The 25,685-nt window shown below is 38.6% G+C and overlaps 1 protein-coding gene across 1 annotated transcript in view; it reads left to right on the forward strand.

Moving 5' to 3' along the window:
* Window positions 1-24,477, forward strand: part of LOC113888734 (regulator of G-protein signaling 22-like) — a gene marked incomplete at its 5' end in the record, with an annotated part of 47,848 nt that extends 23,371 nt beyond the window's left edge. The window contains 5 exon segments of the mRNA XM_027535762.1: window positions 2,835-2,993; window positions 18,795-18,893; window positions 22,935-23,028; window positions 23,137-23,217; window positions 24,371-24,477. Of these exon segments, the coding sequence (XP_027391563.1) occupies window positions 2,835-2,993; window positions 18,795-18,893; window positions 22,935-23,028; window positions 23,137-23,217; window positions 24,371-24,381 (444 nt within the window).
* Window positions 24,478-25,685: the final 1,208 nt, after the last annotated feature.

The raw sequence follows: 25,685 nt of genomic DNA on the forward strand, positions 1-25,685 counted from the left end.
TTTTATTTTTTTGCTTTATTTTGGCCACACAGCATTCAGGATCTTAGTTCCCCAGTCAGGGATCAAATTATGCCCCCTACAGTGGAAGTGTGGTGTCTTAATCACGGACCACCAGGGAAGGCCCACTGAAATACTTGTACTTCCATAGAAAGGCAATAGTACCCCACTCCAGTACTCTTGCCTGGAAAATCCCATGGATGACGGAGCCCAGTAGGCTGCAGTCCATGGGGTCGCTAAGGGTGGGACATGATTGACCGACTTCACTTTCACTTTTCACTTTGACGCACTGGAGAAGGAAATGGCAACCCACTCCAGTGTTCTTGCCTGGAGAATCCCAGGGATGGGGAAGCTTGATGGGCTGCCGTCTATGGGGTTGCACAGAGTCAAACACGACTGAAGTGACTTAGCAGTAGCAACAGCAGGCATTTCACCGGAGAGGGCAATGGCAACCCACTCCAGTACTCTTGCCAGGAGAATCCCGTGGACAGAGGAGCCTGGTAGGCTACAGTCCATGGGGTCACTAAGAGTTGGACATGATTGACGAGACTTAGCAGCAGCAGCAGCAGAGAAGCCTTACTTTCTTCCCTCCAGAGCTTTTCACAGTCTCATCTTCTCTCCTTTATGCTTCTGTGATATCCTGTGTTTGTCCCTGTTGGAACACTTATCATACAAATTTGAAAATAGCTGTTCTCATGCTTGACTTTCCCACTGGACTGTAAGGTCTTTGAGAATAGGGACTGTTTCTTATTTGCTGCTGTGGCCTGCATACCTAGCACAGAATAGACACTATCATTTTTGAAAACATGAATGAATGATGTGAGATCAAACATGAGAGAAATAGCTCAAATTGGCAATAGAGCAACGTTGCGTAAAAGGACTGAAGAGTAAATAAAAGCTGTTGCCTCTTTTAGTATTGCTTTCACTTGTAACATCTGCCTTTCCCCCACCTGCATTCCTAATAGCTTAGAAGTTTTTGTCACTCAGCCATATTTTCACTGACACTCTTCACTCATGCTGCAGCCATTGCCCATCCACTGGCAATGTGGGAAATAGCTCCATATTTATTAAAAAATTTTCTAACAGTCTGGTTGTCTTTTAAGGTTCTGGAGGTACAGGGCAATTTTCATGAATAACATGAATGTTATTAACTGCAACTTTTAGAAATAGAGCATTTGTTTTTCAGCCACCCTGTTCTGCACACAGGATCTTAGTTTCCCGACCAGGGATCAAACCCATACCCCCTGCACTGGAAGTGTGGACCCCTAACCACTGAACTTCCAAGGGATTCCCAGAAATAGAGAGATTTTATGTCTGCCTTGAAATATTGTGCCCTAATAGGGTAACTTTTACTGGGAAGCCTTCTAGGTGACAAATACATTTGAGAGCTGGAAATGACTCAGGTTTTGGAGAGAGAACTGAGAAGTAGGGTCAATAGTTGGCAAATGGAGGTGGAAGAGGAATGTTTAAGTTTAAGAAATTCATATAAAAACTACCGTGATCCTTTAACATTGGAGCAGGGGATTACTTAAAGCATGGCGTGCATGCTATGTTGCTTCAGTCATATCCGATTCTTTGTGACCCTGTGGACCGTAGCCTGCCAAGGAATTCTCCAGGCAAGAATACTGGAATGGATTGCCATTTCCTCTTCTAGGGGATCTTCCAGACCCAGGGATCGAACCTGAGGCTCTTATGTCTCCTGTTTTAGCAGGAGGGTTCTTTACCATTAATGCTACCTGGAAAGCCCCAAAATCCATGGTAGATAAATGGAAATGAAAACTTTTTTAAAGCCTACACTTCGTCAAATAAAGTATCTTTAGCTTTTGTGTTCACAATCCCAAGAGGCTATAGAATTCAGTGACAAGATGGTATCGTAAAGGGAGTAAATAATTATAGAATTACTAATGATATTCATGTACAGAAAGGAGTGATGAAATGTATCATGATGTTCAGGACTCTGTTGATCACTGCAGCATTTACTTTCTAAAAACTCCACTTTCCTGCTGAAAAGTTGGCTTAGAGCCTAATGGGATGGTTCATTTTTCTCCAGGGCATTAGGTAAAGTCCATTCCCAGCAACAAGATGTTGGACTTGATCTGATGTGGCAAGTCCTACCTTCTTGGAAGTAACGTATGCCTCTGGAACTAATGGAAAAACTTGGCATGAAAATTTGAGCAACAATTCTTATCTCTATAAATATCACAATTAATCACTTAATGTAGAGTATCCTCATAGAAAGCATTTGTCCAGGATACCACTCTGCTTTTTAAATGTTACTTTTCTTGCTCTCACATAAAAGAGAGATTGTATCATTTAAAAGTTACTCAAGATTTATTCTTAGATCTGCAGCTTTGTTTAAGAGCTTTTCCAGAGGCAAAATGGTATTTCCTTTCTCTAAAAGAAGGGAAAGGGGGGGTGGAGAGGAGTCCCCCTTGATGAACTGAATATTTGGAATACTTGCATAAAACAGCCGAGTGTGTGGCAGATCTACTGGTATAAGTTTTAAAAGAAAACATATATTTCTTATTTAAAAAGACCTAATGGATTCTTTATTAATACAATCAATTGGTTAGGGAAACATAAAGTATAAAGTGACTTTTAACTGTATTTAAGTGTATGTTTTTTTAAAAGAAAGACTTCTCGTTGGTAGTAAAAAAACATTGATGATAAGCATGTGCCAAGCTAAACTATACCAAGATGTCTGGAGACAATAAGTTGGAGGAAACATGCTGTATATTAAAGATAGAATAGTTAATCCATTATTATGGTGAATTAGAGTTAAAATTGGTACATTTGTATAAAATTGTAATCTGAGACATACTTTGTTTTTTATACAGATGACAATTTTTGGAGTTCTGTTTAAATTTTGGCCTCAGTTCTGTGAGTTTAGGAAGAACTTAACTGATGAAAAAATTATGAGTGTTTTGGAGAGAAGACAAGAATATAGTAAGCAGAAAAAGAAAATGGCAGTCATAGAAGATGAAAAATTTGTAAAGGTGAGACAAGAATCATTTGGGGTTTAATCAGACTTTTTAAAAGGTATGTGATATTGTTATTGAGTCCAAGCTCTCTCTGCTCGCCACACGAAAGGCCAATGAATCTGAGGGGTTGAGGCAAGGAAGAGACATTAATCAGGGAGCCAGCTGACCCAGAAGATGGCAGACTAGTGCCTCAAAATAACCATCTTATTGAGGTCTGGATGCCAGATTTTTATAGAACAGAGACGGGGGGGGGGGGGGGGGGGGGGGGGGGGGGGGGGGGGGGGAGACAAGGAAGCAAAATAAAAAAGGCCATTAATCTTGTAAACATCTCCTACAGTGGCAAGCCTCCTGCAGGGGATGTGTTAATTTCTTCTTTCCTGCCGCCTACAGGTGGACAGGGTTCTGAACCCAAAGCACTTTAACAGTTAGGCAGAGGGGCAGGATTCTCTGAGGCAGTCCATTCTGTATGATTATAATAACAAAAGCAACGAAAAGCAAGTCAAAGAAGTGGTTCCAATGTGGACTCAGAATTGGTTTCTTCTCTGCAAATGCTGTGTGTACATTTGTAGAATTTGGGATGAGCAAAAATAGAGAAGTTATAAAGTATGGATTTTAGTGACTTTTAAGCCTTCAGTCAGAAGTTTCAGACTTGTTTTGAAGTTAAAAAAATTATCTCAAAAATCATCTCATCTATGTACCTCTCTTGGAGAGCACTTTATATTTGTCTTACGAGTAAGTTTTTGCATCTGTCTTTCTCACTTAACTGAGATCCTCAAAGATACCATCTGTCTTATTAAATACTTCCACCACTATCCAGCACATGTTCAATTATTAATCATTATTTACCAAATAAACCTGGGAATGAATGAGATAGTATTATGCACTTGGGACAGCATTTTCAATATTAAAATTAGAGAATGATACACTGACTGTGAAACTTATGAGTCGTAAGTTGCCCAGGCTGCCTCTTTGTCTGTCTGTTATCAATTTATCTCTCTTTATCTATTCTTTTACTTGAGAAGGGGTAACAAATAACATATTTCATCTTATTTATAAGCTTTACCCCTATTCTCGTTTTTAAAAGAAATTTAAAATATATCTAAAGATATAAAAGTAATATAATTATAACCCCCATGTTTCCCCAGGTCAATATAAACACTGTTAACATATTTTACATTAGTTTTTCATTTTTCCTTTGTAAGTGAAATAGTGCAGAACACTGTACCTCTTAACCCCAGTCCTGAGTTCTTTTTTATTTTTAATGCATGATTTTATTTATTTACTTATTTGGCCGTGCTGGGTCTTCGCTGCTACATGGACTTCCCTCTAGTCATGGTGCGGTGGCTCTCTCATTGTGGCTCCCAGGTTCTAGAGCACAGGCTCAGTAGTTGTGGCGCACGGGCTCCCTTGCTCCGCAGTATGTCAGACCTTCCTGGATCAGGAATCAAACCCATGTCACCTGCACGGCAGGTGGATTCTTTACCACTGAGCCACCAGGAAAGCCCCCAACCCTGAGTTCTATTACCCTCCCCACTTCCAAGAGCAACCATTAAGTTTTGGATATGTTCTCAACAACTCCTTTTTTTTTTTTTTTTCAGTGAATCAGAAGTAGATTTTTTATTTGGAATTCCCTTGCCTTTTTTTTTTTTTATTTTTTTAATAGAAAATTATTTAATTAGTATACATGTGTTCCCCATCCTGAACCCTCCTCCCTCCTCCCTCCCCACACCATCTCTCTGGGTCGTCCCAGTGCACCAGCCCCAAGCATCCAGCATCGTGCATTGAACCTGGACTGGCATCTCGTTTCATACGTGACGTTTCACATGTTTCAATGCCATTCTCCCAAATCTTCCCACCCTCTCCCTCTCCCACAGAGTCCATAAGACTATTCTATACATCAATGTCTCTTTTGCTGTCTCGTATACAGGGTTATCGTTACCATCTTTCTAAATTCCATATATATGCGTTAGTATACTGTATTGGTGTTTGTCCTTCTGGCTTACTTCACTCTGTATAATAGGCTCCAGTTTCATCCACCTCATTAGAACTGATTCAAATGTATTCTTTTTAATGGCTGAGTAATATTCCATTGTGTATATGTACCACAGCTTTCTTATCCATTCATCTGCTGATGGACATCTAGGTTGCTTCCATGTCCTGGCTATTATAAACAGTGCTGCGATGAACACTGGGGTACACGTGTCTCTTTCCCTTCTGGTTTCCTCAGTGTGTATGCCCAGCAGTGGGATTGCTGGATCATAAGGCAGTTCTATTTCCAGTTTTTTAAGGAATCTCCACACTGTTCTCCATAGTGGCTGTACTAGTTTGCATTCCCACCAACAGTGTAAGAGGGTTCCCTTTTCTCCACACCCTCTCCAGCATTTATTATTTGTAGACTTTTGGATCGCAGCCATTCTGACTGGTGTGAAATGGTACCTCATAGTGGTTTTGATTTGCATTTCTCTGATAATGAGTGATGTTGAGCATCTTTTCATGTGTTAGCCATCTGTATGTCTTCTTTGGAGAAATGTCTATTTAGATCTTTGGCCCATTTTTTGATTGGGTCATTTATTTTTCTGGAGTTGAGCTGTAGGAGTTGCTTGTATATATTGAGATTAGTTGTTTGTCAGTTGCTTCATTTGCTATTATTTTCTCCCATTCTGAAGGCTGTCTTTTCACCTTGCTAATAGTTTCCTTTGATGTGCAGAAGCTTTTAAGTTTAATTAGGTCCCATTTGTTTATTTTTACTTTTATTTCCAATATTCTGGGAGGTGGATCATAGAGGATCCTGCTGTGATGTATGTCAGAGAGTGTTTTGCCTATGTTCTCCTCTAGGAGTTTTATAGTTTCTGGTCTTACGTTGAGATCTTTAATCCATTTTGAGTTTATTTTTGTATATGGTGTTAGAAAGTGTTCTAGTTTCATTCTTTTACAAGTGGTTGACCAGATTTCCCAGCACCACTTGTTAAAGAGATTGTCTTTAATCCATTGTATATTCTTGCCTCCTTTGTCAAAGATAAGGTGTCCATATGTGCGTGGATTTACCTCTGGGCTTTCTATTTTGTTCCACTGATCTATATTTCTGTCTTTGTGCCAGTACCATACTGTCTTGATAACTGTGGCTTTGTAGTAGAGCCTGAAGTCAGGTAGGTTGATTCCTCCAGTTCCATTTTTCTTTCTCAAGATCGCTTTGGCTATTCGAGGTTTTTTGTATTTCCATACAAATTGTGAAATTATTTGTTCTAGCTCTGTGAAGAATACTGTTGGTAGCTTGATAGGGATTGCATTGAATCTATAAATTGCTTTGGGTAGTATACTCATTTTCACTATATTGATTCTTCCAATCCATGAACATGGTATATTTGTCCATCTATTAGTGTCCTCTTTGATTTCTTTCACCAGTGTTTTATAGTTTTCTATATATAGGTCTTTAGTTTCTTTAGGTAGATATATTCCTAAGTATTTTATTCTTTTCGTTGCAATGGTGAATGGAATTGTTTCCTTAATTTCTCTTTCCGTTTTCTCATTATTAGTGTATAGGAATGCAAGGGATTTCTGTGTGTTGATTTTATATCCTGCAACTTTACTATAATCATTGATTAGTGCTAGTAATTTTCTGGTGGAGTCTTTAGGGTTTTCTATGTAGAGGATCATGTCATCTGCAAATAGTGAGAGTTTTACTTCTTCTTTTCCAATTTGGATTCCTTTTATTTCTTTTTCTGCTCTGATTGCTGTGGCCAAAACTTCCAAAACTATGTTGAATAGTAATGGTGAAAGTGGGCACCCTTGTCGTGTTCCTCACTTTAGAGGAAATGCTTTCAATTTTTCACCATTGAGGATAATGTTTGCTGTGGGTTTGTCATATATAGCTTTTATTATGTTGAGGTATGTTCCTTCTATTCCTGCTTTCTGGAGAGTTTTTATCATAAATGGGTGTTGAATTTTGTCAAAGGCTTTCTCTGCATCTATTGAGATAAACAACTCCTTTTTAAGATAATGTTTTATATGGGTATATGGATTCATAAATGATACAGAGGACTATTTTGTATGTACTTTAACTTACATAAATAGTGCCATATTTATTAGTTTGCTTAGGCTACCATACCAAAATATTACAGACTAGATGGCTTAAACAACAGAAATTAACTTTCTCATAGTTCAGGAGACTACAAGTCCCAGCTCAAGGTGCCAGCTAATAAGACTCTTGGTGAGACCTCTCCTGCATGCACAAGGCCCCCTTCTTGTTGTGTCCTCACAAGTTGGGGAGAGAAAGAAGCTCTCATACTTTCTCTTCTCGTAAAGCCACAATTCCTTTGGATTATGACCCTACCCTTATGACCTCATTTAACCCTACTGCTGCTGCTGCTAAGTTGCTTGAGTTGTGTCTGACTCTGTGTGACCCCATAGACGGCAGCCCACTAGGCTCCCCCGTCCCTGGGATTCTCCAGGCAAGAACACTAGAGTGGGTTGCCATTTCCTTCTCCCATTTAACCCTAAATACCTCTTAAAGGACACCTTTATTTGGTGTTAGCTCTAGAAGATCTTGTAGATCTTCACAGAATCGGTCAATGTCAGCTTCTTCGGCATCAGTGGTTGGGGCACAGACTTGGATTACTGTGATGTTGAATGGTTTGCCTTGGAAATGAACCAAGATCATTTTGTCATTTTTGAGGTTGCACCCAAGTACTGTATTTCGGACTCTTTTGTTGACTATGAGGGCTACTCCATTTCTTCTAAGGGATTCTTGCCCACAGTAGTAGGTATAATGGTCATCTGAATTAAAGTCTCCCATTCTCATCCATTTTAGTTCACTGATTCCCAAAATATCGATGTTCAGTCTTGCATCTCCTGCTTGATCACATCCAATTTGCCTTGATTCATGGACCTAACATTCCAGGTTCCTATGCAATATCGTTCTTTATAGCATTGGACTTTACTTTCACCACCAAACACATCCACAACTCAGCATCTTTTCCACTTTGGCCCAACCTCTTCATTCTTTCTGGAGCTATTAGTAATTGCCCTCTGCTCTTCCCAAGTAGCATATTGGACACCTTCTGCCCTTGAGGATGCTCATCTTCTGGTGTCATATCTTTTTGCCTTTTCAAACTGTTTATGAAGTTCTTACAGCAAGAATACTGGAGTGTATTGCTGTTTCCTCCTCCAGTGGGCCACGTTTTGTCAGAACTCTTCATTATGACTGGTCTGTCTTGGGTGACCCTGCATGGCCTCACTGATAGCTTCACTGAGTTATGCAAGCCCCTTCATCACAACAAGACTATGATCTATGAAGGGGGAAGAGAGGAGCCAAAGACAGAGAAGCTCTATACAGCCAGAAAAAAACAAGACCTGGTGCTGATGTGACTCAGATCATCAGCTCCTTATTTATTGCAAATTTCAGACTTAAATTGAAGAAAGTACGGAAAAACCAATAGGCCATTCAAAGTGAAAGTGAAAGTTGCTCAGTCGTGTCTGACTCTTTGTGACCCCATGGACTGAGGCCTGCTAGGCTCCTCTGTCCATAGAATTCTCTAAGGCAGAATACTGGAGTGGGTAACCATTCTCTTCTCCAGGTGATCTTCCCAACCTAGGGATTAAACCTGGGGTTCTTACCAACACAGGGATTGAAACCAGATCTCCCTTATCTGAGCCACCAGGGAAGCCCCAGTAGGCCATTCAGGTATGACCTGAATCAAATCCCTTATGATTATACAGTGGAGGTGACAAATAGATTCAAGAGATTAGATCTGGTAGACAGAGTGCCTGAAGAACTATGGACAGAGTTGGTAACACTGTACAGGAGGCAGTGACCAAAACCATCCCAAAGAAAGCGAAATGCAGGAAGACAAAGTGGTTATCTCAGGAGGCTTTACAAATAGCTGAGGAAAGAAGAGAAGCGAAAAGCAAGGGAGAAAGGGAAAAATAGATCCAAATGAATGCAGAGTTTTAGAGAATAAAGAGCAAGGAGAGACAAGAAAGCCTTCTTAAAGGACCAATGCAAAGAAAGAGAAAACAATAGAATGGGAAAGACTAGAGATCTCTTCAAGAAAATTAGAGATATCAAAGGAGTATTTCATGCAAATATGGGCACAATAAAGGATAGCAATGGTGAGGACCTAAGAGGAGCAGAAGAGATTAAGAAGAGGTGGCAAGAATACACAGAAGAACTATGTAAAAAAGGTCTTAATGACCCAGATAACCACGATGGTGTGATCACTCACCCAGAGCCAGACGTCCTAGAGTGTGAAGGCAAGTGGACCTTAGGAAGCATTACTACGAACAAAGCTAGTGGAAGTGATGGGATTCTAGCTGAGCTATTTAAAATCCTAAAAGGTTATGCTGTTAAAGTGCTGCACTCAATATGTCAGCAAATTTGGAAACCTCAGCAGTGGCCACAGGACTGGAAAGGTCAATTTTCATTCCAATCCCAAAGAAAGGCAATGCCAAAGAATGTTCAAACTACCATACATTTGCACTTATTTTCAAATCCTTCAAACTAGGCTTCAACAGTATTTGAACCTAGAACTTCCAGAGGTATAAGCTGGGTTTAGAAAGGCAGGGGTACCAGAAATCAAATTGCCAACATCCAGTGGATCATAGAGAAGCAAGGGAATTCCAGAAAAATATCTACTTTGTGTCACTGACTATGAGGAAGCCTATGTGGACCACAACAAACTGGAAAATTCTTAAAGAGATGGGAATACCAGACTACCTTACCTGTCTCCTGAGAAACCTGTATTCAGCAACAGTTAGAACCAGACATGGAACAACAGACTGGTTCCAGATTGGGAAAGGAGTATGACAACACTGTATAGTGTCACCCTGTTTATTTAATTTATATGCAGAATGAAAAGTCTAGTTGCTCAGTTGTGTCTGACTCTACTACCCTATGGACTATATTGCCTGCCATGCTCCTTCATCACAGGATTTTCCAGGCAAGAATACTGGAGTGGGTTGCCATTTCCTTCTCCAAATATGCAGAATACATCCTGCAAAATGCCAGGCTGAATGGATCACAAGCTGGAATCAAGATTGCCAGGAAAAATATCAACAGCCTCAGATACCCAAATGATACCACTTTAATGGCAGAAAGTGAAGAGGAACTAAAGAGCCTCTTGATGAGAGTGAAAGAGGAGAGTGAAAAAACTGGCTTGAAACTCAACATTCAAAAAACTAGATCATGGCATCTGGTCCCATCACTTAATGGCAAATAGAAGGGGAAAAAGTAGAAGCAGTGACAGATTTTCTTGGGTTCCAAAGTAACTAAGGACAGTGACTGCAGTCATGAAATTAAAAGATGCTTGCTCCTTGGAAGAAAAGCTACAACAAACCTAAACAGCATATTAAAAAGCAGACATTACTTGCCAACAAATGTCCAGATAGTCAAAACTATGGTTTTTCCAGTAGTCATGTACACGTGTGAGAGTTGGTCCATAAAGAAGGCTGAGTGCCAAAGAATTGATGCTTTCAAATTATGATGCTAGAGAAGACTCTCGAGAGTCCCCTGGGCTGCAAGAAGATCAAATCAGTTAATCCTAAAGGAAATCAACCCTGAATATTTATTGGAAGTATTGATGCTGAGGCTGAAGCTCCAGTACTTTGGCCACCTGATGCAAAGAGCTGATTCAATGGAAAAGACCCTGATGATGCTAGGAAAGACTGAAGGCAAAAGGAAAAGGGGGCTGCAGAAGACAAGATGGTTAGATAGGATTACTGATTTAACAGACATGAATTTGAATGAACTCCAGGAGATAGTGGAGGACAGAGGAGCCTGGCAAGCTGCAGTCCATGGGGTCACAAAGAGTCAGACCTGACTTAGGAAATCAACAACAGCCACCTCTTAAAGACCCTATCTCATGATACAGTCACAGTGAAAGTTAGGACATCAACATACGAATTTGGGAGAGACATAGTTCATTCTATAGCACATATTGTACTTTCTACATCTTGCATTTTAAGTTTAGTGTTGTTTTTAATTCTACCCACACTGCTCTACTTAGATAGATCTCATTTATTCAGCTTAATTGCTGCATTCCCATCATATGCATAAATATACTATTTTATTGAACTATTTCTTTATTGTATTTTTTCAATTTATACGTTTATAAATAGCACTGCAAACAACATTGTTGTAAATGCCTCCGTATTCACGTGATTAAAATGTTTTTGGAATGGTTAAGTAATAGAGTATGAGTGTGTGTCAGTCTATGTTCCTATTTCTCCTCATCTGGTATGTTCAGACTTTCAAATTTTTGTCCATCTGTTGATGACAAATGGTATGTCATCATACTAACGCATTCATTTCTATCCACCTAATTATTAGTAAGGGCTTCCCAGGTGGCTCAGTGGTAAAGAATCGGCCTGCCAATACCGGAGCCACTGGAGACTCGGGTTGGATCCCTGGGTCAGGAAGATCCCCTGAAGGAAAAAATGGCAACCCTCTCCAGGATTCTTGCTGGGATAATCCCATGGATAGAGGAACCTGGTGGGCTACAGTCCATGGGGTCATAAAGAGTTGGACATGACTGAGCGGCTGAGCATGCATGTAATTATTAATAAGATGGAACAATTTTTCACATGTTAACTATTGAGATATTGTATCAGGATTGTAGTAAGCCTATAACTCAATTTGAGAATTTATGTCATAAATTAGAAAACATTTTGTTTTCTAATCCATGAACACAGTTTATTTCTGTTTAGTTCTTCTTTAATTTCTTTCATCAATGATTTTGCATTTTTTGTGACATCTTGAATATATTTTGTGAAATTTATTCCAAAGTATTTCATATTCAAGATAATGTTATTGGTATTTTTTTAAATTTCAAATTCTAATTTTTTTAGAAAAAATTTTTATCTTGAGATAATTAACATTCATGCTACTGCTGCTAAGTCGCTTCAGTCATGTCCGACTCTGTACGACCCCATAGATGGCAGCACATCAGGCTCCACTGTCCCTGGGATTCTCCAGCCAAGAACACTGGAGCGGGTTGCCATTTCCTTCTCTAATGCATGAAAGTGAAAAGTGAAAGTGAAGTCACTCAGTCGTGTCCGACTCTTAGCGACCCCATGGACTGAAGCCTACCAGGCTCCTCCGTCCGTGGGATTTTCCAGGCAAGAGTACTGGAGTGGGTTGCCATTTCCTTCTCCAATGCATGAAAGTGAAAAGTGAAGTCTCTCAGTCGTGTGTGACTCTTGCGACCCCATGGACTGCAGCCCACCAGGCTCCTCCATCTATGGGATTCTCCAGGCAATAGTACTGGAGTGGGGTGCCATTGCCTTCTCCAATTAGGAAATAGCAAAAATAGTAGAGAGGTCTCATGTACCTTTCCCCCAGTTTCCCCCAGTGGCTACACCTTGCTATTACAATAGTAAAATCAGGAAACTAATATTGATACAAGGTGTGTGTATAGTTCATGCCATTTTGTCACATGTGTATATTCGAGTAACCAACACTCTATCCAAGATGCACCACAAAGATGTTCCTTGTGACTGTAAGTCATCTCCAACCAATTATCCTAATATTTTAGCCATGAATCTTTACCCCATTTATATAATTTTGTCATTTTTGAGAATGTTTTATAAATGGAATCATACAATATGTGACTTCCTGAGACTGGCATTTCTCACCCAACATAAATACCCTGGAGATGAGTCCACACTGTCATGTGTATCTGCAGTTCATCCTCTCTGTTGTTTAGCAGTGTTCTGTTGGGAGAAGGCAGTGGCACACCACTCTAGCCTCTTGCCTGGAGAATCCCAGGGACGAGGGAGCCTGAGGGGCTGCCGTCTGTGGGGTCGCACAGAGTCGGACACGACTGAGCGACTCAGCAGCAGCAGTGTTCTGAAGTACATTGTACCACAGTGCAGCCATTCACTCATTAAAGGACATTTGGTTAGTTCCTGTTTGGGGCTGTTAGAATAAAATGTTATGTAGTCACTCCCACCGCTGTCTCCTCCTCCTCCTCCTTCTTATTTGAATGCTTTTATTTTATAACAGCTTTATTGAAATTTAATTCTCATACCATAAAATTTACACTGTTAAAGTGCACAATTTTATGGTTTTAGTATATTTGCAGAGCTGTGTGACTATCACCACTACCTAACTGTAGAACATTTTCATCATCCCAAAAAGAAACTGTATACCCATTAGCAATCACTCCCCTTTCCTTCTTCCTTCCTAGCCTCCGGAAACCACTAATCTATTTTCTGTATCTGGACATTTCATATAAAAGAAATAATACTGTATGTGGTTCTTACGCCTGGCTCCTTTCACTTAACATGGTATTCTCAAGGTTCATCTATTTGTAGCACGTGTCAGTACTTTATTCTTCTCATGACTAACTGGTATTACACTGTATGGTTGAAATGCATTTTGCTTATCCGTTCATCAGCTGATGTATTGGGTTGTTTCCACTTTTTGGCTTTATTAATAATGCTGCTGTGAACATTCTTATGCAACCTTATATATATAGACATGGTTTAATTTTTCTTGGGACCTAGAAGTTGAATTATTGGCTCCTTTTGAGGAATTGCCAAACTTCTCTAAAGCTATAATATCATCTTGGTATTTTGATTTTCACGTGGTATCTTTTTCCATCTGCTTACATTACTACCTATATCATTATATTTGAATTAAGTTTCCTATAGACAGCATATAGTTGGGTCATGGTAGTGTTTGGTTTTTAATCTACTCTACCAATCTCTTTCTTTTAATTGGTGTATTTAGTCTATGCATCTTTAATATAATTATTGATATGTTAGTTTTTAAATGTCATTGTACTTTCTGTTTTGCTTATTCCCTCTCTTCTTTTTTCTATTTCCTTGTCTTACACTCCTGTGTATGACTTGAACATCTCTTAGAATTTCATTTTGGTGTCTCTCTGTTTAGATGTTTCAGCAGTTACTTAGATATCACCTTATACAAGCATAACTTCTCAATTTATTGGTGTTGACATTTTACCAGTTTGGGTCTCAAAACTACCTCCCTTTAAGTCTCTTTCCCCTCACCTGTTTACAATTATCTTAAATACTTCTCAACATATATTGAGAATCCCATCAGGTAGTTTTATAATTTTTGCTTCAACTGTTAAACATAAATCAGGAAACTCAAAGTGAAAAGTCTATTGTATTAACCCTTACTTTTGCTCTATTTTTACTCTTTTTTGATGTTCCAAGATTTGTTTTGTTCTTTCTTTTTCCTTTATGTAAGCTGTTATTTCTCACTGCTTTCAAGATTCTTTTCTTTGTGTTTAGTTTTCAGAATTTTGAATATGATATGTCTTATGCAGATTTCTTTGGGTTGTTTCTGTTTGAGGATTGCTCAAGTTCTTGATTCTGTATATTTATATCTTTTGCCAAGTTTGGAAGAGGGGGATTTATATTAATGCTACATATATTTGTGTATATGGGTCACAAAGAGTCGGACACTCAGTTCAGCGACTGAACTGAACTGAACTGATACACTTTCTTTATGATCCATATTCATGATACCTTGGGTACTTCATTTCTGAGAGATTTTTGGTTTTTTCAATCTTTTTTAAGTTCAGTAAACAGTCATTTTACATTTTCCTTTTAAAATGTTTTGATCTGTTTCTGTTCTGAGTTTCTGCATTTAGGATTTGGAGTTTTATGTCATATATGCAAATGTTTGTATAGGAATATTTTATCTATTTTGGGCTCCTATGTTAGAGTTTTATGATTCATGATTGGATTTCTTGGAGAGTACTGTTATCAACTAAAATATTGGACTTCTCACTTTGTTTTATTCTTGCAGTGGTTTTATGGGATATCACCTGTTATTTTCTGCTCATTTTGAAATGTCTTATATTTTTCTCAACCACCAATAATAGGGAGTAGTTAGAATTCTAATACACTATGGATGAGAGTATAGATTGAACTTTAGAAAACAATTTTACTTTATCTGGTAAATTAAAAGATGCACTTAGCCTTCAATTTATCCAATCTACTTGTAAATACATATATCCTAGAGTAATTTATGGACACAGATATCAGGTCATATGCACATGGTTTATAGCACCCATGTTTTCAAAAGCAAAAAATCAGAAGCTATCCAAATATCAACAGGAGATTGTTAAAAATAAATTCATGTAGTAGAACACTGCTGTGATGGAAAACAAATAAACTATACTACAATAATAAACATAGACATACATCAGGAATATACTGCCGACTGGAAAAGTTGCAAAAATATAACCAGTCAACTCTGCTTATATAAAGTTAAAATTCACATAAAACGAATCAATACAAATGCGATAAAATATAAAAAAAAGGAATGATAAACACAAAGTTCAGTACAGTGATTACCTTTGTAGGTTGGGTGGAGACAGATGATGTGATTGGGCAGGCGACACAAAAGGGAGCAGAGGCGCTGGTAACGTGGCGTCTCTTAAGCTTTGGTGGTATTGTTATTATTCATATCCTATTGTTAGAATATTTTAATAAGTATTCAATATATAACAACATTTTTATATGAATGATACTGCAAAAAGTTACCAGATTTTCAAAAGCTTCTCTTTGGTTGATGTTTTCTATCAGGAGGTTGAGGGTATTTCCAGGATAGAATGGGAATCGGGAAAGGCCTAAGAGCAAGAAAATAGGAAAAGGTGTCTGTAAAATCTTGCTTCCACTGAATCAGTTCTTCACAATATGACTTCACGTATTTTTGTTGATGTATTAAAAGTTCTTTAATCATAGGGCAAATATTCACTCATATACAGCTTATGAGCGACTTGTATCTTCTTCCCAGGTGGCGCTGGTGGTAAAGAATCCACCTGCCGATGCAGGGGACTCAAGAGACATGGGTCCAATCCCTGTGTTGGGAAGATCTCCTGGAAGAGGAAATGGCAACCCACTCGAGGATTCTTGCCTGGAAAATCCCATGGACAGAGGAGCCTGGTGGGCTACAGTCCATGGGGTCACAAAGAGTCAGACACAACTGAATGACTGAGCACAGAGCTCATGTATGGAAATGAAATGTTATTACACTTAAATATAATTAGTTTTGGATTATTTATTTTAAAAATTTCTGCAGTTATTTCCCTTCCAGTGGTTTGGGTAATAAGTGATAGATCATATAATACAAAAGCTGATTTCTCCCTCAAACCAACTATGCATCTGGCCCAATCTATATAATCTGACAAGAAACAGAGTTCACTAAATAAAAACCCTCATATTTACCTTCTTCAGACCCTTGAGGCAAGTACGTGTCTGACTGAACCACATGAATGTGATACTAATTTGGTAGGCTCAGAAAGAAAATATATTGAAGGGTTCATTTAGGGAGGAAAAAATAGAATGTTGTCTAACTTAAGTACAATTGGAGCTTTTTTCTGATTACGTCTGTGGCATGTGAATAACTTCACCAATCAGATGAGTCCTATGTGAGCCTGCTGCATTTTTTACTAATGTGGCCTAAATAGTCTCTCAAAAAGAGCTCCCTATCCTAATCCCTTTCTTCCTTCTTTCACCAGACTTTTATTGATTATCTACTACATAGAATTTTATTGATGATCTATTTATCCCTTTTATATATGCTAGGAACATAAATATAAAATTTACATATAGTGTAAGGATAGAAAGACACACACATATACTTAACTGAAAAGAATATAAACAAAAAACTGAAATCCCAGAAATTTAGTAATTAATTATTTGTGGGGGGAAAGTAAAGGATCTCAAAGAAAAGGTTAATTTGAGTTGGTTTTAAATAGTAAGCTCTATTCAGGTCTCCCGCATTGCAGGTAGATTCTTTACCAGCTGAGCCACAAGGGAAGGCCAATAATACTGGAGTGGGTAGCCTATCCCTTCTCCAGCAGATCTTCCCAACCCAGGAATCAAACCAGGGTCTCCTGCATTACAGGCAGATTCTTTACCAACTATTCAACAAATAGTTCTAAATGTATGCATGTATGCCCACTCAGTCGTGTCTGACTTGTTGCGACCCTAAGGACTGTAGCCCACCAGGCTCCTCTGTCCATGGAATTTCCCAGGCAAGAATTCTGGAGTGGGTTGCCATTTCCTCTTCCAGGGAATCGTCCCCACCCAGGGATTGAACCCACATCTCCTGTGTCTGCTACATTGGCTGGCAGGGAGACTCTTTACCACCGTACCACTTGGGAAGTTATCTCAATGTATACTTATTGAATAAAGGTTATAGAAGTAAGGAGGATATAAAGAAGATCTCTTACAGTATCTCACATTCTTAGGAAGAACGTCACAGCTCTCTGTCATCCCAAGTATTTTCTTTACCAAAGTTTGCTTTGGTAAATATGTTGTCTGAAACAAAAGTTGGAACATATAGTGTGAATGAGAGTAGAGAAAATCTTAAATTACTATCTCTCCAGAAAATCCAGGATGTGTTTATATCATCCATATTACATTTCATTTATGGAAATGCAAGTGTCCCTAAGTGATATTCTGATCTGTCTATATCTGTCAACTAGTAAATGCTAACATGGTTAGGTATAAATATTGACAATCATTTTGTAGGGTAAATAATCCTAAAGAAAACACAGGAATTTTAATTTAAATATTTGTACTATATACAGTAAATGTATTGCCATCACTTACTAGTGATTGCAGCCATGAAATTAGAAGACTCCTTGGAAGGAAAGTTATGACCAACCTAGACAGCATATTAAAAAGCAGAGACATTACTTTGTCAGCAAAGGTCCATCTAGTCAAGGCTATAGTTTTTCCAGTAGTCATGTATGGATGTGAGAGTTGGACTATAAAGAAAGCTGAGTGCCGAAGAATTGATGCTTTTGAACTGTGGTGCTGGAGAAGACTCTTGAGAGTCCCGTGGACTGCAAGGAGATCCAACCAGTCCATCCTAAAGGAGATCAGTCCTGGGTGTTCATTGGAAGGACTGATGCTGAAGCTGAAACTCCAGTACTTTGGCCACCTGATGTGAAGAGCTGACTCATTTGAAAAGGCCCTGACGTTGGGAAAGATTAAGGGCAGGAGGAGAAAGGGACGACAGAGGATGAGATGGTTGGATGGCATCACCGACACAATAGACATGGGTTTGGGTGGACTCCGGGAGTTGGTGATGGAAAGGGAGGCCTTGTGTGCTGTGGTTCATGGGGTCACAAAGAGTTGGACACGACTCAGTGACTGAACTGAACTAGTAACAACAGATTTCTCACATGCATTTATTTTAACACAGAAAGTATAAGGTAAAGAAGACCAATAGAGTATAAGTTTGTTCCAAGATGCTATTGTCAATGAATACATATGAGAAAATGTTGGAAAAAGTGAATATGGGAAACTCATGACTTTTTTGTAACATGAAAATATATCTTCTGAAAAAAATCACTTACTATGAAAAGCATTGGGTTTATCTAGGTAACCATAGGCATGACTCTTAACCCTCTTAACCTCAATTTTATCAACTGATAGTGATAATATTAACCTCATATGATGTGAGATGGATTAATTGAAATGATATGAATAAAAGAACTTGTAGGGTACTCAACTATACAATTGTAAGGTATTATTGATCCAAGACAGTATAGTATAGTAGATAGGAGTGCAGTTTTTAGAGTGAGCCTACCTAGTTTTGAATCCTGGCCTTACCATTGATCAGTTCTAATACCTCAGGGAAACCACTTCACTTCCCAAAACCTCATTTTTTTCCTATGAGATGGAAATAGTAAGAGAACTTATATAACAGAGTAGAATTAAATATAGTATGTGAAGCATACTACATGTCATAAAGATATCATTATCTTATTGTAGTAGTAAGTGTCCTTAATAACCCCCTTTTTAGAATAATTTAATTTAATATAATTACAGGATGGAATCAAACAATATTCGAGTACTTCAGGATCTGTTATCAAAGCAGCTGCTTTAACTAGTGACCCAGGTTTAGGCATGCAAGCGTACGGCCGACAGGTAAGCAGGAAAGATATCAGAGATATCACTTCTTCTCTAGAGCATTGGATGGTGTCATGCAGTAGCTGAGTTATTTTTAAAGTAATAGATATATGTTTCTTTGAAAATAAGGCTAAAATTCCTTGAGGAGAGACTGGAATAGAGTTTCCTTGAGTCTTCAGAGAACATTACAATTTCGGCTGATCCTGAACAACATAATCAGAGAAAATAATTTCTGGATACATATGAAGAAGATTTTAGTGGCAGAAGTTGAGATAACTATCTTATTGGAAAAGAGATAATCATATATATAAGAATATATGTAGGTTGATATATTCTTAGGTCAAGAGAAGAAAGAAGAATGTCAAATGCTAGTATCAATTTTTAAAATTATTTGAAGTGGTCATAAAATTGATCAAAAACTAATATATGTACATATATGAACAATAGCTAATATATCTTTTTGATAATACATGATCAGCAACTAATATATGTACAATTTTTATGTTTATATTTATAACATACATTAGTGTCCCAGAAATTTTATAAGTTTAACTTATGTACATTTTTAAAGACTGATATTAAAAGTGTTTATATCATAGGCTAATACTAGCTTAAGAAACAATGTTTCTGGTACTCGAAATGTCAAATGTGTTCAGCCTCCCAGCTAAGATAACTGATAGATTATAAAGCTATTATTGAGATAAATGTCCAATTTTGTAAAGCCATATATTGAAAAATATATATTTAAAAGTGTGTGATACCTAATGCCATTTAGAAGAACATTTATTAGGAAATGACTAGCATTAAGTTTCAGAAACACAGTATAAAAATAAGGGGAGAGGAAGTCTCTTCCACAAATGTTGCTGGGCAAACTGGATAGCTACATGTGAAAAAAAAAAAAAAGAAATTAGATCATTCTTTAACTCCACACACAAAAATAAGCTCAAAATGGATTAAAGACCTAAATGTGAGACCAGATACTATAGGATTCCTAGAGGAAAACATAAGCAGAAAACTCTTGGCGTATATCATAGCAATATCTTTTTTGGTCTATCTCCCAGAATAAGGGAAATAAAAACAAAAATAAACAAATGGGACCTACTTAAACTCCAAAGCTTTTGCAGAGTAAAGGGAACAGTAAACAAAATGAAAAGACAACCCACAGATTGGGAGAAAATATGCGCAAATGATGTGACTGATAAGGGATTGCTGCTGCTGCTGCTAAGTCGCTTCAGTCGTGTCTGACTCTGTGTGACCCCATAGACGGCAGCCCACCAGGCTCCCCCGTCCCTGGGATTCTCCAGGCAAGAGTACTGGAGTGGGGTGCCATCGCCTTCTCCCAATAAGGGATTAGTCTCCAAATTTTACAAACAGCTTGTGAACCGCTCAGTATCACAGTAATCCAAGTCTATGTCCCAACCACTAAATGCCAAAGAAGCTGAACGGTTCTAGGAAGACCTACAAGACCTTCTAGAACTCACACCAAAGATGTCCTTTTCATCATAGGTAATTGGAATGCAAAATAGGAAGTCAAGAGGTACCTGAATAACAGGTAAGTTTGGCCTTGGAGTACAAGATGAAGCAGGGGAAAGGCTAACAGAGTTTTGCCAAGAGAACGCCTTGGTCATAGTAAACACCCTTTTTCAAGAACATAAGATAAGACTCTACACATGGACATCACCAGATGGTCAACACAGAAATCAGATTAATTATTTTCTTTGCAGATGAAAATGGAGAAGCTCTATACAGTCAGGAAAAACAAGATCTGGAGCTGAGTGTGGCTTAGATCATGAGCTTCTTATTGCAAAATTCCAGTTTAAGTTGAAGAAAGTAGGAAAACCACTAGATCATTCAGGTGTGACCTATATCAAATCCCTTATGATTATACAGTGGAGGTGACAAATAGATTCAGGAGATTAGATCTGGTAGACTGAACGCCTGAAGAATTATGGGCAGAAGTTTGTAATCTTGTACAGGAGGTGGTGACCAAAACCATCCCCAAGAAAAGAAATGCAGGAAGACAAAGGGTTGTCTGAGGAGGCCTTACAAATAACTGAGAAAAGAAGAGAAGCAAAAGGCAAAGGAGAAAGGGACAGATATACCCAGCTGAATGCAGAAAAGAATAGCAAGGAGAGATAAGAAAGCCTTCTTAAGTGAACAATGCAAAGAAATAGAGGAAAAATAATAGAATGGGAAAGACTAGATATCTCTTCAAGAAAATTGGAGATATCAAGGGGACATTTCATGTGAGGATGGGCATGATAAAGGACAGCAATGGCAAGAACCAAACAGAAGCACAAGCGATTAAGAAGAGGTGGCAAGAATACACAGAACTATACAAAAAAGCCTGAGTGATGAAGAACTGACGCTTTTGAATTGTGATGCTGGAGAAGACTCTTGAGAGTCCTTTGGACTGCAAGGAGATCAAACCAGTCAATCCTAAAGGAAATCAACTCTGAATGTTCATTGGAAGGACTGATGCTGAAGCTGAAGCTCCAGTATTCTGGCTTCCTGATGTGAAGAGCTGATTCATGGAAAAGACCCTGATGCCGGGCAAGATTGAGGGCGGGAGGAGAAGGGGGCAATGGAGGATGAGATGGTTGGATGGCATCACCGGCTCAATGGACATAAGTTTGAGCAAACTCCAGGAGATAGTAAAGAACAGGGAAGCCTGGCATGCTGCAGTTCATGGAGTTGAAGGAGTCAGACATGACTTAGTGACTGAACAACAACACGTGATGCTTAACAGCATCAAAACAAACAGCCCACTCAAAAAAATGGGCAGGAGAACTAAGTAGACATTTCTCCAAAGAAGATATACAGATGGCCATTAGGCACATGAAAAGACGTTCAACTTTGCTAATTATAATGAAATGCAAATCAAAAGTACAATAAGATATCACCTCATACCTGCGAGAGTAGCTATTACCAAAAAGTCCACAAACAATAAATGCTGGAGAGGGTGTGGAGAGAAGCGAACCTTCCTGCGCTGTTTGTGGGAATGTAAATTGATACAGCCACTGTGGAGAAAAGTATGAAGGTTCCTTAAAAAACTGAAAATAGAGCTACCATATGGTCCTACAGTCCCACTGCCGGACATATATCTGGAGAAAAACATGGTCTGAAATAATTCATGCATCCGAATGTGCATTGCAGCCCTGTTTACAATAAGTAAGACATGGAAGCAATCTAAATGTCCACCAGCAGAGGAATGGATAAAGAAGACGTGGTATATATTTACAATGGAGCATCACTCAACCATTAAAAAGATTGAAATAATGCCATTTGAAGCAACATGGATGGACTGGAGAGCCTCTGTCTGACTTCACTCAGTATGAGTGGAAATACCATATGACACCCCTTACATGTGGGATCTAAAAGGATATGATACGAATGAACTTATCTGCAAAACAGAAGCAGACTTATAGACTCCAAGAATGAGCTTATGGTGGCTGGGGGGAAGGCTGGGGAGAAGGGACAGATAAATGTATATTTTAAATATATATTAAAATATAAACATTTTAATATATATTTAAATATCTTTATATTTCATTTTGTTAATTTTTAATATATATTATATATAAATATAAGTAATATGTTACAACTGAAAACTGTTAAGAGAGTAAATCTGAGACTTCTCATCATAAGGAATAATTTTTTCTATTTCTTTAATGTTCCATCTATATGTGATGAAAGGTGTTTTTTAAACCTCTTGTGATCCTTTCATGATGTGTATAAGTCAAATCATTATTATTATACACCTTTAGCTTAAACAGTGCTATATGTTGATTATATCTGAATAAAACTAGAAGAAAAATCAAATTATTAAAATTTAGATCAAGGCTAAAGAGAAATACCTTTACTTCATCATAAATATATCTATATAAATGTAGATCAATTCCTATAATTATAAATTTATGAAATGTGCATGTTTTCTATATTCTGTTTTTTGACATTAAAAGGCCTTTAAATGAAGGGGTTGATATAAGCTGTCTTACCTTCAGTTTATTTCCTGGGGCAAATATCTCTAAAATTAATTTTGCAAAATTGTTTTTGCAGCCAACCTGGTGCTACTCAAAGTACATAGAAGCCTTAGAACAGGAAAGGATTCTTCTTAAAATTCAAGAGGAACTAGAAAGAAAGTTGTTTGCAGGTAAGTTTTGCTCTTTGTTTTCAGGGCTGCTTTGTTGTCTTGAATCACAGGTTAATTCTAGAGGGTTTTGCTAATGATTCCTTCACTGCTTCTCTTGTTTCCGTGCAGCCACACCATCTTTTACAAATTTCAAGTCTACTGCTTCCACTCTGTCTTTGAAAAAGACTGTGTCCTCCCACAACATCCAGAGTGAGTGTCAAGTGACAGTCTGATTTCAGTTCTTTCTTCCTTATTGTTAGAACTCTACCTCTCACCTGGCCATCTGGAGAGGGCAGAAAGGGATGAGGACTGACTCCCTCCCAACTGCTCTGAGCCCCAGGTTAGGAGAATTTCAGAGTGTAGGTGTTCCATCTCTTTGTCTCTGTTTTCTTCTCTTGTGCTGAGGAGGATAGACTATGACATATACCCAACACTGCATACCATTTCCAGACAGCACTCACGGGAGCGTATATCCTGCTGCTAGGTACAACGGAAGTTCATAGACTGAATTGATCAGTCCCATCCATGTCCCTCTGAGTCACACACTAATGCCCATGGACATCTGCACAATGCGCATGCACGCGCACACACACACACACACCCCTACTTACACTCTCCACTAACAAATTAATAGGCAGGAGTGACTTGCCTCCCTTTTGAACGGCACAGTCTCCTGCACAGGAAGGCCCCTGGGGAATGATCATTTATTGCTCCTATCTACTCCTTATCTAGTTTTCTCTTATCTAGTTTTCTCTTCCACAAAGAACATTTATAGAAGAATGGGCTCAGTTTTCTAAGGTTTTGCAAGCTGAGTTTTTCTAAGTTCCATTTTCCCAAGATGGGAATACAAGAAGGAACTGATAATTAATAACTGAAAATCAAGCTGGGGTCCTTTTCTCATACAGATACTGATGTGATTATACAGTTTTGATCAGATACTAATGTTAGACTTTTTAACAATGCCCTAAGAAAGTAGTATTACTAGTGTAATGTAATATATGTGCATCCCATTGAACTAAAACTCAAAGGACCCAGTAAAAGTCCCATTTCTCTTCTATTTTGTAGCTTAGATTTTTGTTTCTCAAAATCCTTAGTTTTCTGGTTCTTGGGAGGATATGATGATCAGGCCTTTATGCTCTTAGCCTGCTCATCTCTCTTCTTTTCAGATTTATCCTTAACCACTGTGCTCCTGTCAGTTCCCTTACCCCTTAGATCAACATCACAGTGCCTCCAACATTAGGGTGTGCTGACTTATTTGTTAACTGTTTGATCCTTCTTACAACTCTAAGTTTTTGTTGTTATTTTGGATTTAAATTTTCTCTCATTGATTATGTTTCAGTCATTTTTTCTTTTTTCTTTGCAGGAATTCTTTAAACCAAGTTTTAACTAACATGGAAGCACAAGTGGTTTTTTGATGGTCTGCTTTAGAGCAAGCCTGTCATCTAAATAAAGTTTGGCTTTACTTCCATAGTTTAAAAATTACAGCTCTTCTGTACACATAACGTGGTGGTGGTGGTTTAGTCGCTAAGTCGTGTCCGACACTTGCGACCCCATGGACTGTAGCCCGCCAGGCTCCTTTGTCCATGGGATTTTCTAGGCAAGAATACTGGAGTGGGTTGCCATTTCCTTCTCCAGGGGATCTTCCCGACCCAGGAATCGAACCCAGGTCTCCTGCATTGCAGGCAGATTCTTTACCTACTGAGCTAGGAGGGAACACCTAACATATAAGACTATTAAAAAAAAACTTTAACTCATTTAGAATAAAACAAATTCTATCTCGGAAGAATCAAAATATTTTATCACAGACCTGAAGAAACCATGTTTTGCTCCTTAAATAGTCTTTTAACAAAAATGTTCCTTGAGCATTCAGTATACAGTTGACCCTTGCACAACATGATTTTGAACTATACAGTTCTACTTATATGCAGATATTTTTCAATAGTAAACGTTACAGTACTCCTGGATCTGTGGCTGGTTGAATCCACAGATGCAGAACTGCGTATATGGAGGAGCCATGGATACAGGGATCTGCTATAAGTTATACAGAGAATTTCAACTTTATGGTGCCCCTAACCTCTGTGTTGTTCAAGGGTCAGCTGTATTTGGTTGGCAGATACATTCAGCAAGTGGCTAGGGATATTCCTAGCAATAAATTGACCCAAAATATAGAGGGAAGAGCCTTCCTCATCTTGTCCCTATCCCTATTCCCAACTCTAAAGAAGCTGTATTTTAAATCTGTGTGGCTCTCAGACTTCAGTGTGCATGAGACTCACTGTAACATTTGCTAGCAATGCAGATTCCTGGGCTCACTCTCTGAGAGTTTGATTCTGTAGTTCTTGGACAGAACCCAGGAATCCCCGTCTTTAATGGACATCCTAGTTGTCCGTGTGATAAACTGTTAGGGTAGCAAGAGAAGAGTTTTAAAAGGCAAAAGCTCCCTTATTAACTAGAGACAGTAACAAATCTGTCTGCAACGCGGGAGACCTGAGTTTGATCCCTGGGTCGGGAAGATCCTCTGGAGAAGGGCATGGCAACCCACTCCAGTGTTCTTGCCTGGAGAATTCCATGGACAGAGGAGCCTGGTGGGCTACAGACCATGAGGTTGCAAAGATTCGGACACAACTGAGCGACTGACACACACACTTGTAGCAGAGGAAACCCAGACATACATCTACGTA

Source organism: Bos indicus x Bos taurus, unplaced genomic scaffold (assembly GCF_003369695.1).
Source record: "Bos indicus x Bos taurus breed Angus x Brahman F1 hybrid unplaced genomic scaffold, Bos_hybrid_MaternalHap_v2.0 tig00001389_arrow_arrow_obj, whole genome shotgun sequence".
NCBI lineage: Eukaryota > Metazoa > Chordata > Mammalia > Artiodactyla > Bovidae > Bos > Bos indicus x Bos taurus.